General features: G+C 36.5%; 1 protein-coding gene across 3 annotated transcripts in view; it reads right to left on the bottom strand.

Moving 5' to 3' along the window:
* The window catches only part of PDS5B (PDS5 cohesin associated factor B), a 182,073-nt gene that overhangs the window by 48,166 nt on the left and 118,156 nt on the right, over positions 1 to 15,751 (bottom strand). For all 3 annotated transcript variants that reach the window (XM_044927354.2, XM_044927352.2, XM_044927353.2), the window contains exon 19: positions 14,492 to 14,652. In XM_044927354.2, the coding sequence (XP_044783289.1) occupies positions 14,492 to 14,652 (161 nt within the window). The remainder of the gene's footprint in view (positions 1 to 14,491; positions 14,653 to 15,751) is intronic.

Genomic DNA, 15,751 nt, shown 5'->3' with positions numbered 1-15,751 from the left:
ACAATAAACCAGAAAAATCATTATGACTTCCACTAGATACTTTAATGCTTGTATTTTTAAAGTAATGTTTTGTAAGAACAAAAGAAACAAAAGTCACAGCATCTACTCACTCATTTTCAATCATTTATAATTTTGCTTTATAAACATCTATATTAAAATATAATACAAATACAAATAATTTTTCCTTTTTATTTATTAGTTATAAATACAAACAAGAATGATAATCCATTTCTTCTTTTTAATGTCATTTCCATTAGCCTTTTCTATTTTATTATCATTGCTATTACTTTAGCTAAGCTTTTGCTACCTTACACCTAAGACCACCATAATGGGACTTAACTTGCTCCTTCTTTCTCAAGTCTATTCCTCTTTCAGTTCATCTTTTAATCTATCCCCAAACAATCTATATGAAGGGAAATTTGATCATTTAACCAATACAAACTGAGTACTTGCTATAATGCCAGACATTATTTAAAGTCCCAAATTGGTGCATTCATTCTACCAGCATATTAGGGATAAGACAAATGATAACACATTAAGTTAGCAAAACATCTGTTATGTTAAATTGTGGTAACTCCTATAAAGGGTGAGAGAAGAAAAAGAGGACAGCAATAGGGAACAGGCTTAAGTTTGTGACAGTGTTACAATTTTACATGTGGTGCCTACAGAAGATCACTCTAGTAAAGCAACACTTGACCACAGTTATCAAAGAGGCAGGGAATGGGTCATCTAGCTACCTGGAAGAACATTGATGTATCATATCACTTCATTATATACAAACTTGATAAGTCCTGAATAAGGCAGGCTCTCTTAGTTCAACTATTTTATATTTATTTCACAGTGGAAGTAACTTCTGAATTCTCCTTGCCCAACTCACTGCTCCAGTTTAAAAAACAATCAGAGATAAATAATTCATTATAATAATAGCAGTTGCAGAACAGATAACAGTAAAATATAATAAAAAGACAAGTGACCAATTGAAGGGAAATGTTGTATTTCTTTTTACAGAGAAATGATAAATATCCATAAAGTGTAAACACCTACAAACAGATAATGAAAATACCAACAGTATCACAGAAAAATGGGTTGGACATAACAGTAGAAAGCTCTTCAAAACCACCAAAAGTTCTTCAGTACCACCAAACCAGTTTTACAACAAATGTTAAAGGGACTTATATAGTCAAGAAATACAAGAGAAGAAAAAAGATCTACAAAACCAACCCCAAACAATTAAGAAAATGGCAATAAGAACATATGTATCAATAATTAAATGTAAATGGATTAAACGCTCCAACAAGGAGACACAGACTGGCTGAATGGATAAAAAATAAGACCCATATATATGCTGTCTACAAGATACCCACTTTAGACCTCAAGACACATATAGATTGAAAGTGAGAGAATAGAAAAATATATTCCATGCAAACGGGAAGCAAAAGAAAGCTGGAGTAGCAATCCTCATACCAGACAAAATAGACCTTAAAATAAAGAATTTTACAAGAGATAAGGAAGGACACTACATAATGATCAAGGAATCAATCCAAGAGGAAGACATAACAATTGTAAATATCTATGCACCCAACACAGGAGCACCTCAATACACAAGACAAACACTAACAGACATAAAAGGAGAAATTGACAGTAACACAATAATAGCTGGAGACTTTAACACCCCACTCACACCAATGGACAGCTCATCAAGACAGAAAACTAATAAGGAAACACAAGTCTTAAATGATACATTAGATGAGATAGATCTCATTGTTATCTTCAGGACATTTCATTCAAACACAAGAACACACCTTCTTCTCAAGTGCACATGGAACATTTTCCAGGATAGACCACATCTTGGGTCACAAATCAAAACTCAGTAAATTTAAGAAAACTGAAATCGTATCAAGCATCTTCTCTGATCACAACACTATGAGACTAGGTATCAATTACAAGGAAAAAAACTGTAAGAAACATAAACACATGGAGATTAAACAACACATTTCTAAATAACCAACAGGTTATTGAAGAAATCAAAAGGGAAATGAAGAAATTTCTAGAAACAAATGACAATGAAAACACGACAATACAAAACCTATGGGATGCAGCAAAAGCAATTCTAAGAGGGAAGTTTATAGCAATATAATTCTACCTCAAGAAACAAGAAAAACATCTAAATACACAACCTAACTTTACACTTAAAACAACTGGGAAAAAAAGAACAACAACAACAAAAAAAAAAACAAAATTAGTAGAAGGAAAGAAATCATAAAGATCAGAGCAGAAATAAATGAAAAAGAAATCAAAGAAACAATACTACAGATTAATAACACTAAAAGTTGGTTTTTGAGAAGATAAACAAAATTGACAAACCCTTCACCAGACTCAAGAAAAAAAGAGAAGAATCAAATCAACAAAATTACCAATGAAAAACGAGCGGTTACAAGAAACAATGCAGAAATACAAAGGATGATAAGAGACTATTATGAACAACTATATGGCAATGGCACCCCACTCCAGTACTCTTGCCTGGAAAATTCCATGGACGGAGGACCCTAGTAGGCTGCAGTCCATGGGGTCCCTAAGAGTCAGACACGACTGAGCGACTTTACTTTCACTTTTCACTTTCATGCATTGGAGAAGGAAATGGCAACCCACTCCAGTATTCTTGCCTGGAGAATCCCAGAGATGGGGGAGCCTGGTGGGCTGCTGTCTATGGGGTCGCACAGAGTCGGACACGACTGAAACGACTTAGCAGCAGCAGCATGGCAATAAAATGGATAAATTGAAAGAAACAGATTCTTAGAAAAGATCAATCTTCCAAGACTGAACCAGGAAGAAATCAAAATTATGAACCGCCCAATCACAAGCACTGAAATTGAAGCTGTGATCAAAAATCTCCCGAAAATCAAAAGCCCAAAACCAGATGGCTTCACAGGAGAATTCTATCAAACATTTAGAGAAGAGCTAACACCTTGCATTCTAAAACTCTTTCAAAAAATTTAAAGAAAGGAACACTTTCATACTCATTCTACAAAGCAACCATCACCCCAATACCAAAACCAGACAAAGACAACACACATAAAAAAATCTACAGGCCAATATCACTGATGAACTCACATGCAAAAATCTTCAACAAAATTTTAGCAAACAGAATTCAGCAACACATCAAAAAGCTCATACACCATGATCAAGTTGGTTTTATGCCAGGAATGCAAGGGTTCTTCAATATATGCAAATCAATCTATGTGATACACCATATTAACGAATTAAATGATAAAAACCATATGATAATCTCAATAGATGCAGAAAAAGCCTTTGACAAAATTCAGCACCCATTTATGATTAAAACTCTTCAAAAAATGGACATAGAAGGAACCTACCTCAACATAGTAAAGGCCATGTATGATAAGCCTACAGCCAACATTATTCTCAATGGTGAAAAACTGAAAGCATTCCCCCTAACATCGGGAACAAGACAAGAGTGCCCACTTCCACTTTCACCACTATTATTCAACATAGTTCTGGAAGTCTTAGCTACAGCAATCAGAGAAGAAAAAGAAATAAAAAGAATCCACATTGGAAAAGAAGTAAACCTCTCACTGTTTGCAGATGACATAATACAAAGAAAACCCTAAAGATAATATCAGAAAATTACTAGAGCAAATCGGTGAATTTAGCAAAATTGTAGGAAACAAAATTAATACACAGAAATCACTTGCATTTCTACATACTAACAATGAAAAATCAGAAAGAGAATTTAAGGAATCAATCCCATTCACCATTGCAACAAAAGAATTAAGTATCTAGGAATAAACTACCTAAGGAGACAAAAGAACTGTACACAGAAAATTGTTAAGAAGCTAGTGAAAGAAATCAAAGACGACATAAACAGATCGAGAGATATTCCATGCTTCTGAGTAGAAAGAATCAATATTGTGAAAATGACTATACTACCAAATGCAATCTACAGATTCAGTGTGATCCCTATCAAATTACCAATGGCAGTTTTCACAGAACTAGAACAAAAAATTTCACAATTCATATGGAAACACAAAAGACCCAAATAGCCAGAGCAGTCTTGCAAAAGAAGAATGGAGCTGGAGGAATCAACTTTCCTGACTTCAGATTATACTACAAAGCTACAGTCATCAAGACAGTATGGTACTGGCATACAGACAGAAATATAGACCAATGGAACAAGACAGAAAGCCCAGAAATAAACTCACGCATCTATGGGTACCTTATTTTTGACAAAGGAGGCAAGACTATACATTGGGGCAAAGACAGTCCCTTCAATAAATGGTGCTGGGAAAACTGGACAGCTACAGGTAAAAGAATGAAATTAGAACACTTCCTAACACCATACACAAAGATAAACTCAAAATGGATGGAAGACCTAAACCTAAGACCAGAAACTATAAAACTCTTAGAGGGAAAACATAGGCAGAACACTCGATGACATAAATCAAAGCACGATCCTCTATGACCCACCTCCTAGAGTAACAGAAATAAAAACAAAAGCAAACAAGTGGGACCTGATTAAATTTAAAAGCTTTTCCACAGCAAAGGAAACTATAAGCAAAGTGAAAAGATAAGCCTCAGAATGGGAGAAAATAATAGCAAATGAAACAACTGACAAAGGATTAATTTCTAAAATATATGAGCAGCTCATACAACTGTCAGAAAAACAAACAACCCAATCAAAAAGTGAGAGAAAGACCTAAACATACATTTCTCCAAAGAAGAGATACAGATGGTTAACAAACACATGAAAAGATGCTCAACATCGCTCATTATTAGAGAAATGCAAATCAAAACTACAATGATATATCAGCTCACACTGGTCAGAATGGCCATCATCAAAAAGTCTACAAACAATAAATGCTGGAGAGGGTGTGGAGAAAAGCAAACACTCTTGCACTGTTGGTGGGAATGTAAATTGACAGTCACCGTGGAAGATGGTATGGAGACTGCTTAAAAAACCATCATATTACCCAGCAATCGCACTTCTAGGCATATTAGCCTGAGGAAATGAAAACTGAAAAAGACACATGTATCCCATTGTTCATTGCAGCACTATTTGCAATAGCTAGAACATGGAAGCAACCTAGATGCCCATCAACAGATGAACAGATAAAGAAGTTGTGGTAAATATACACAATGGCATATTACTCAGCCATAAAAAGAAACACATTTGAGTCAGTTCTGATGAGGTGGATGAACCTAGAGCTTATTACACAGAGTGAAGTGAACCAGAAAGAGAAAGATAAATATTGTATTCTAACACATATGTACGGAATCTAGAAAAATGGTACTGAAGAATTTATTTACAGGGCAGCAATGGAGAAACAAGACGTAGAGAATAGACTAATGGACATGGGGAGAGGGGAGGAGAGGGTGAAATGTATGGAAAGAGTAACATGGAAACTTACATTACCATATGTAAAATAGATAGCCAACAGGAATTTGCTGTATGGCTCAGGAAAGTCAAGCAGAGGCTCTGTATCAACCTAGAGGGGTGGGATGGGGAGGCAGACGGGAGGAAGGTTCAAAAGGGAGATGATATATGTATATCTATGGCTGATTCATGTTGAGGTTCGACAGAAAACAACAAAATTCTGTAAAGCAATTATCCTTCAATAATAAAATTAAAAAGAAAAAAAAGAACTGGTTACTAACACTTTTACTAATTCATTTTATATATATATAATCATCATAGATTTAAAAGTTTTTAAATAAAATCTTAGATTATTAAATAAAGAATCTCTGGCTCATCCAGAATATATGTAAAATCAAGTGTAGTCTACATTATTTTTTCTTTTTAAAACTGCTTGCCAGTTACTTATTCAGTGATTTAAGTTTTCCTGACTAATTTCTTTGTTAAATATTATACTCCTCACTACTAAAAGGATAGTACAGGGTTGTTAATTTCTCATACACTTGACTTTTAAATCTTCTGATTTTTTTACTCCTATATTTTCTGAATGATTATTAGTGGGATATAAAGGGAGCCTTTATATCAGAGAAGGCAATGGCACGCCACTCCAGTACTCTTGCCTGGAAAATCCCATGGACGGAGGAGCCTGGAAGGCTGCAGTCCATGGGGTCGCTAAGAGTTGGACACGATCCAGCAACTTCACTTTCACTTTTCACTTTCATGCATTGGAGAGGGAAATGGCAACCCACTCCAGTGTTCTTGCCTGGAGAATCCCAGGGACAGGGGAGCCTGGTGGGCTGCCGTCTATGGGGTCACACAGAGTCAGACATGACTGAAGCGACTTAGCAGTAGCAGCAGCAAAGAGAGCCTTGGATTTCTAGACACTCATACGGCCATCTTGTTTCTAGTAGCTCTGCAGCTGATTCTCTTGGATTTTTCTCTTAGAAATATGATAACTTTGCTTCCTCTTTTCTAACAAATGCACCTTTTAATTTTATTTTCTTATGTAATTATATTGGCTAACGCTTTCAAAACAATGTTAAATTATGGCAGAGTTAGTGTATTTTCTCATCCTGCTCCTGATTTTACTGGAAATGCTTGTGTATTACCATATTACCATAGATACTGGTTTGAGATATTTGGAGAAGGAAACGGCAACCCACTTCAGTACTCTTGCCTGGAAAATTCCATGGACGGAGGAGCTTGGTAGGCTACAGTCCATGGGGCCGCTCAGACAAGACTGAGCGACTTCACTTTCACTGGTTTGAGAAGTATGAAGGCATTAAAACCCTGTTTTGTTGGGTTTAACTATAAGTAAACTGATTTTCCTTTTTATTGGAAGCTCTTTCAGCATCTGTAAAAAAGATCTATTGTGCGGCCTCTCCCTTTTACTCATTTATATAATGAATTATAACATGAACATCGAGTTTTCTTCTAATAGTAACCCTTTTTGTATTCCTGGAATTAACCAACATTTGGCCATAGTGTATTCTTGCTTTACTATAGTAAATTCTCTTTTTGCATTCAATTTTCATCAGTATCAATAAAATTTGTCTCAGTTTTCTTTTGGAGGGGTATCTTTTATCAGGTTTTAGCATTCCTACTAGTTACCTTGGCTTTATATCTAAATGCTTTCCTTTCCCCCTCATGCCTGGAACAATTAAAAAGATTTAGAATTTCTACGTGGTTTATATATATATATTATATATATATATATTTGAAATACCCCCTTTAACATAACTTTTATTGGCCCTTATTATTATTAGAGGGTAATTTTCTGAAATTCTTTTATAATTATAGCCTATTAGGACTTTTTCCCCCTTCCTTCTTCCTGAGCCAATTTATTTACATCACCCTTAAAAAATTCAGATTTTCAAATCTCTAAAACATAGATATAGCCACACCTAAAACTTGAATACTGAAATTAAAATGATGAGAAAAGGCAATCAGATATGCAAATAAGAAAACAAAAAGTTTGATTTAAGGGCATAAGCAAAAGTGAATACAAAGGGAAAAGGGCACACAACTTGGTAGAGTGACCTCATAAAAAGGGGATAACACATTTTCTAAATCCTTGAATTCTAAAGAAAATCCTTCATTTGCCCTTAGCACAACTTAGCTAATTAGGAAAAACTTTAGTTACATTCATTTTCTGATCAAAACTTCATAACTGTTGAACCATTAACTGTGGAAATCTTACGTGGTTGAAAAGAAATGTCAGCCCCATTACTATTCTGCTGTACAGGATTTACCTTTTTTTTTTTTCCCCTTGATGTGTATGAAATCACTTCCATAATCTCTGAAAATTCAGTATATATCATTAGGATATTGAGAGAGCTAATCCTGAGATAGGTTGATAAGGAGTCCAGGACTATCAGTGAGGAAGAGGTCCAGAGCCCTCGAGAAGGAGAAAGGGTTCTAGGGCTTGAGAAGGAGAAAGGGTTCTAGGGCTTTCAATAAGAAGAAAAGGAGAAACTTTTTCCTACACTGCTTTGTCTCACTCAATATAACAATGTATCTTGCCTGAGAATAGTTTGTCCTTCTTAACAGGAACCTTCTGACTTTTCTTGTTACCTTGAGATGTGTATGTTATGGCAGTGGGTCTCTTAAGACCTTTCTACTGTTAGTTCTAATCTTGCTAATTTAAGATATATGTTGTGGGAGTGGATCTGAGAAAAGTATATGAGGCCTTGGTAAGACTATTGAGGGGGGGCACTCTCTGTCCCCCTTCTGATGAATATGTCAGAAGCTTTCTCTGTCCTTTTTCACTTTAATACAACTCTGCTGCACAGAAGCTCTTGAGTGATCAAGCCTGGTCCCTGGTACCGAAGTTAAATAGTCTTCTTTGGAGATCACAAATCCGACACCATTCACAGTAAGCTATCAATACCTTCCTAAAACATGAGTACTCTTCATTTCCAGATTCATGTTTTCATTCATTATTATTATTATTCATTACTACTATTTTAAAAAATTGTTCACTTTCCATTATACTGTTGTCTTCTCCACAGAAACCAATCATGACTTTCCATCATCTGCAATTCTCTTTAACTGCATTTATTTCTTTGCCCACTATACCCATGTTCTATGCAGTTTCCTTAAGTTCAACAGAAACCTTCCTGATTACATTTTCAATACTGTTTACCCTCCTCCTTGCTGTTTATAATAAATTTCATTCTATAACAGAAATATGTCCCTGCTCCTCTTTATCCTTAGTGCTGTCATTTCTTTTTTTACGCTATATTATTTTTGTTCCTTTTTTCCCAGATGTCATTTGCTGCTTAATTTTCTTGGCAGCTTAGAAGATATGTCTAAAATTCTCTTTTATCCAACAAAAATTTCATTCTTCCTAGTGTTAATCACCTATCTTTTGAACACTAAAATATCCTCAAAGGATCCATGTTTGTCTATTTATCTGTATTCTATTAATTCATCTTTAAATAAAAGAAATTCTCTTTGGCTCTGCCATTTAAACAAAAATGTAGATGGTGTCTCCCTGATGACTAAACACTGGACACTTCTTTCAAAAAATTAACAGCAGAACTCCCAACTGAAACTACACCTGCTTAATCAAGTGGATAAGTAGCATGGAGAAGGAAGGTGGGAATAAAGGTAGTGAGTCCTTTATTTCTGTTTAATTTCTCCTCCAAGTCTGCTTAAGCTCCTCCAATTGAGAACCAGCTTTACTTGGACTATGACTGTATCCTATGCTATAGGGGACCCTCAGTGTTGGCACATCTAACTATTCTCGGGTGAGCCAGATTCCTGAGAGACTTACTGAGACAAAATGGAACCTGTAATTCACCATCATTTTAGTTTAATAGGTCAGCACTTACTTTTTTCTTTTCCTGTAAAGTCGGTAATAAGACATTTGATTCACAACTCTAGGCCTTACCTCACCCAAAAGCTTTACGCCTATTAAACCCAGAGAAAAAAACCACAAAGTTTTTCCTTTAGTTCTGCTATAGAAAAATAAGGTTCCCCGACTGCATCACTGATACAATGGACATGAACCTGGGCAAGTTTTGGGAGGTGGTAAGGGACAAATCATAGCAAACACCCTCTTCCAACAACACAAGAGAAGACTCTACACATGGACATCACCAGATGGTCAAAACCAAAATCATATTGATTACACTCTTTGCAACCAAAGATGCAGAAGGTCAGTCAGCAAAAACAAGACCGGGAGCTGACTGTGGCTCAGATCATGAACTCCTTATTGCCAAATTCAGACTTAAACTGAAGACAGTAGGAAAATCACTAGACCATTCAGGTATGACCTAAATCAAATCCCTTATTATTATACAATGGAAGTGAGAAATAGATTTAAGGGACTAGATCTGATCGACAGAATGCCTGATGGAACTATGGATGGAGGTTTGTGACAATGTACAGGAGCCAGGGAACAAGACCCTCCCCAAGAAAAAGAAATGCAAAAAAGCAAAATGGCTGTCTGAGGAACCCTTACAAATAGCTGTGAAAAGAAAAGAAGCCAAAAGCAAAGGAGAAAAGGAAAGATATACCCATTTGAATGCAGAGTTCCAGAGAATAGCAAGGAGAGATAAGAAAGCCCTCCTCAGTGATGAGTGCAAAGTAACAGAGGAAAACAATAGAATGGGAAAGACTAGAGATCTCTTCAAGAAAATTAGAGATACCAAGGGAACATTTCATGCAAAGATGGGCTTGATAAAGGACAGATATGGTATAGACCTAACAGAAGCAGAAGATATTAAGAAGAGGTGGCAAGAATATGCAGAAGAACTGTACAAAAAAGAGCTTCATGACCCAGAGAATCACGATGGTGTGATCACTGACCTAGAGCCAGACATCCTGGAATGTGAAGTCAAGTGGGCCTTAGAAAGCATCACTACGAACAAAGCTAGTGGAGGTGATGGAATTCCAGTTGAGCTATTCCAAATCCTGCAAGATGATGCTGTGAAAGTGCTGCACTCAATATGCCAGCAAATTTGGAAAACTAAGCAGTGGCCACAGGACTGGAAAAGGTCAGTTTTCATTCCAATCCCAAAGAAAGGCAATACCAAAGAATGCTCAAACTACTGCACAATTGCACTCATCTCATTCGCTAGTAAAGTAATGCTCAAAAGTCATCAAGCCAGGCTTCAGCAATACATAAACTGTGAACTTCCTGATGTTCAAGCTGATTTAGGAAAAGGCAGAGGAACCAGAGATCAAATTGCCAACATCTGCTGGATCATCGAAAAAACAAGGGATTTCCAAAAAAAACATCTATTTCTGCTTTACTGACTATGCCAAGACCTTTGACTGTGTGGATCACAATAAACTATGGAAAATTCTGAAAGAGAGGGAATACCAGACCACTTGACCTGCCTCTTGAGAAATCTGTATGCAGGTCAGGAAGCGAGAGTCAGAACTGGACATGGAACAACAGACTGTTTCCAAATAGGAAAAAGAGTGCATCAAGGCTGTATATTGTCACCTTGCTTATTTAATTTATATCTAGAGTACATTATGAGAAACACTAGGCTGGATGAAGCACAAGCTAGAATCAAGACTGCCGGGAGAAATTCAATAACCTCAGATATGCAGATGACACCAGCCTTATGGCAGAAAGCGAAGAAGAACTAAAGAGCCTCTTGATGAAAGTAAAAGGGGAGTGTAAAAAAGTTGCTTAAAGCTCAACATTTGGAAAACTAAGATCATGGCATCCAGTTCCATCACTTTATGGCACATAAATGGGGAAAAAGTGAAAACAGTGGCAGACTTTATTTTCTTGGGCTCCAAAATCACTGCAGATGGTGACTGTAGACACGTAATTAAAAGATGCTTGCTCCTTGGAAGGAAAGTTATGACCAACCTAGACAGCATATTAAAAAGCAGAGACATTACCTTGCCAACAAAGGTCCATCTAGTCAAAGCTATGGTTTTTCCAGTAGTTATGTAGATGTGAGAGCTGGACTATAAAGAAAGCTGAACGCCAAAGAACTGATGCTTTTGAACTGTGGTGCTGGAGAAGACTCTTGAGAGTCCTTTGGACTACAAGGAGATCCAACCAGTCCAACCTAAAGGAGATCAATCCTGGGTGTTCATTGGAAGGACAGATGTTGAAGCTTAAACTCCAATCCTTTGGCCACCTGATGCGAAGAGCTGACTCACTGGAAAAGACCCTGATTGTTGTGAAAAACTGAAGGCAGGAGGAGAGGGGGACGACAGAGGATGAGATGGTTGGATGGCATCACTGACTCAATGGAGATGAGTTTGGGTAAACTGTGGGAATTGGCGATGGACAGGGAGGTCTGGCATGCTGCAGTCCATGAGGCCACAAAGAGTCGGACATGACTGAGTGACTGAACTGAGGGACAGGGAGGCCTGGCGTGCTGCAGTCCACGGGGTTGCAAAGAGTTGGACAGGACTGGGTGACTGAACTACATTTCTTTCAAAGCCTGCCCATACCTCAAACTCCTCCCTCTAGATTAGCAAATGAAAGAACACTTATTATACATTCCCTTATACATCTGATTCAGGGATATATTCATCAATTGTCAATGTTCCCACACTCAATTCAGTCTAAATGGCTTATCTAGAACCAATTCTCTCCAGTTTATGGTAGCTTCTACTTAAGACACATTTTCCTTTTAAATAATTTTGGTGAGTTCAATGGAAGACAATTTAATAAACATTCATTTAACTCTTAACAGTTTTCCTCAACATCAACTCACACAATTTAATAATGCAAAAAATAAAATCCACACACATATTTTATCTTCAAGCTGGTTTTAGAAAAGGAAGAGGAACCAGAGATCAAATTGCCAACATCCACTGGATCATAGAAAAAGCAAGAGAGTTCCAGAAAAACATCTATTTCTGCTTTACTGACTATGCCAAAGCCTTTGACTGTGTGGATCACAATAAACTGTGGAAAATTCTTCAAGAGATGGGAATACCAGACCACCTGATCTGCCTCTTGAGAAATTTGTATGCAGGTCAGGAAGCAACAGTTAGAACTGGACATGGAAGAACAGACTGGTTCCAAATAAGAAAGGGAGTACATCAAGGCTGTATATTGTCACCCTGTTTATTTAACTTATATGCAGAGTACATCATGAGAAACGCTGGACTGGAAGAAACACAAGCTGGAATCAAGATTGCCGGGAGAAATATCAATAACCTCAGATATGCAGATGACACCACCCTTATGGCAGAAAATCAAGAGGAACTCAAAAGCCTCTTGATGAAAGTGAAAGTGGAGAGTGAAAAAGTTGGCTTAAAGCTCACCATTCAGAAAATGAAGATCATGGCAGCTGGTCCCATCACTTCATGGGAAATAGATGGGGAAACAGTGGAAACAGTGTCAGACTTTATTTTTCTGGGCTCCAAAATCACTGCAGATGGTGACTGCCCCCATGAAATTAAAAGACGCTTACTCCTTGGAAGGAAAGTTATGACCAACCTAGACAGCATATTCAAAAGCAGAGACATTACTTTGCCAACAAAGGTTCGTCTAGTCAAGGCTATGGTTTTTCCTGTGGTCATGTATGGATGTGAGAGTTGGACTGTGAAGAAGGCTGAGTGCCGAAGAATTGATGCCTTTGAACTGTGGTGTTGGAGAAGACTCTTGAGAGTCCCTTGGACTGCAAGGAGATCCAACCAGTCCATTCTGAAGGAAATCAGCCCTGGGATTTCTTTGGAAGGAATGATGCTAAAGCTGAAACTCCAGTACTTTTGCCACCTCAGGCGAAGAGTTGACTCATTGGAAAAGACTCTGATGCTGGGAGGGATTGGGGGCAGGAGGAGAAGGGGACGACAGAGGATGAGATGGCTGGATGGCATCACGGACTCGATGGACGTGAGTCTCAGTGAACTCCGGGAGTTGGTGTTGGACAGGGAGGCCTGGCGTGCTGCAATTCATGGGGTTGCAAAGAGTCGGACACGACTGAGCGACTGATCTGATCTGATAGTTTATATGTTTAGTGTGTGTGTATACATGTATCTCCAAACTCTAATCTCTGATCTGGACCGGAAAGTCACAGCTCCATTACAAGGAAAATTCACGTTCTCCAGGCTCCCTTAAAAATTAAGAAGCCAGTTATAAAAAATAAAGTTTCTTGCCTTTTCCAAAGTATACTGTTACAATATTCTGGTATGTTTCAATTATCATTTAAATAATGCTCTTTTCCTATATATCAATAGTTTCTAGAGCTGATTAAGCTCATGTGAATAGAAAGGGATAACAAAACCTATACCTGAGCCTCTAAAATGCTAGCTTTGTCCAAGTCTCTCTCTGAAGAAAAGAGCCTTAGTCAACTTCAACATGAAGAAACACAGTACCCCAACCACTACTAACTAAACCAGAAGCAATGAGCTAGAGGTGAAACCAGTCACCAGTGACTATGGCAGTATCAGGACCAACTACCAGCTACGCTCTCCAGGAACAGGATGGAGAGATGAACACACAGAAGCAAGGAGGGATTCATAAGGAATGAAGATGTATTCTTTCTGAGCGATTATAGAATCCTGAACCATAATCAACCACTATTAGAGATCTCCAGGATAACAGCATAATTTCCAAATTCTGGAAATACTAGAACACACAAACACACACAGAAAATATATTGCTGTTAGGATGATTATTCCATGCTTCTCTGCTTCCCTGTGTCAAGTAAAACAATACTTCTGAAAATTTTCAATTCAATACTCATAAGAAGAAGAAAGTAAAGTGCTATGGGCAATCCTGCTGAAATTCCTCTGGAGTTTCTCACTGGATCGTAAATTCGCAGTTTACCCTATGGCATAATATGCCAAGGAACTCTTTTGCTATAAAACTGTTTTCATTAAAATCTTCAAACAAAATTGATGCTTCAAAAGGAAATGCCATGGTCATCTTACATTTTCATGAATCTTCTAAAATACCAATCAATGCCTTCTCCAATGAAATAAAGGCTCTAAATAGTTTAGACTTAAGATAAAACCCAGACATTATTTCCTCAAAACTTAAAATTGACTCCAACTATTATGTAAATCAAGGAACAGCAAGTTATTTTTTATTTTCTAGAATATTTATCAGAAAAAAACTCAACTCACGATCTGATGTGTGGGAAATCCTCTTCAATTTTGCCTCCTGTGTTTTTGAAAATTTGAAGTGCAGCTTCTGCTACTTTTTCATCATCCATTTTCAGACAAGCCAGGAGAGACTCAAATGTTTCAGCAGAATGAAATGAGATAGGATGTGTAAATGAGAGTACCTAAAAAATGATCATAAAAATGATCTATAAATCCTTTTCATCTTTATAAATCCAAAATGTTACACACTAGAAATGCTACAAATCAAAGTAAAAACACAAGTAATTATGCTAAAAATAAATGAGAGCACTATAAGTAAAATTTAAGACTTACTCAAATATATAACAGAAACATTCTTGTGTACAAAGACTGTACAATCTAAAGAAACAACTATCTCCAAAATTAAACAACACACTAACATAATTCTCAAAATAATCTGGATTTGGTTAATGTTTGGGGAGGAGGGGTGGAAGAAACTCAAGGTAGGAGAAAAGGAAAATGAGAAGAGAATTTAACAAAATACCTCTATTATTCTAAATATAGGTCATTAGAAGAAGATAATAACATTTTTGGAAAAAAGTAATCTAAGGAAGAGGGTAAAATATCAAACAGTAAAAGAAATTATAAGGTTACAATAATCACACCAACACAGGACTAAAGAAAAAATAAAGCAATAAATAGACCTTACCACATTTAAGGTAGAGTATAATAGATTATAAAGACAACAGAAAATAACTGAAAATGGATGAAATTTTTAATAAACAGACCTAGTAAAACTGGGTATAGCAATCTGAAGGAAATCAAATTAGACCCTCCATTACAATCACACTTTCAAAATAAATATCTGCTAAGACATTAAGTACATGATTTAATTTAATCCCTGTGAGATTCGTATTATTTCTACCTCCATTACACATGAGGAAGCAAAAGAAATTAACTTAGAGCAACTATCTAATAAATGACAGTAAAAAAAAAATCAGACTGCTTTATGACACTGTTAAAAACACTGTCTTAAAAAACATTGAGAAAATGCTAATAATTTATTATGGGAAAAATCAGGATATAAAATTGTATATTCAGTCTCATTTCAACTGTACCAAAGAGTATATTTTTCTATAGATTAAAAGGAAACAAAAGAAGTATTTATGAATGATAGGCTTCTCAATGTTTTCTTCTTTATGACTTTATATGCTCTAAGTTATCAAAATTTAACTGATTTTTTTTAATAAGTAAAAGGCAATGGTATATTTTAGCTAACGAAATAACATATAAAATGGACTT

Source organism: Bubalus bubalis, chromosome 13, assembly GCF_019923935.1.
Source record: "Bubalus bubalis isolate 160015118507 breed Murrah chromosome 13, NDDB_SH_1, whole genome shotgun sequence".
Taxonomy (NCBI): domain Eukaryota; kingdom Metazoa; phylum Chordata; class Mammalia; order Artiodactyla; family Bovidae; genus Bubalus; species Bubalus bubalis.
The sequence above is the reverse complement of the archived record's forward strand: the minus strand, read 5'-3'. Positions and strand labels throughout refer to the sequence as shown.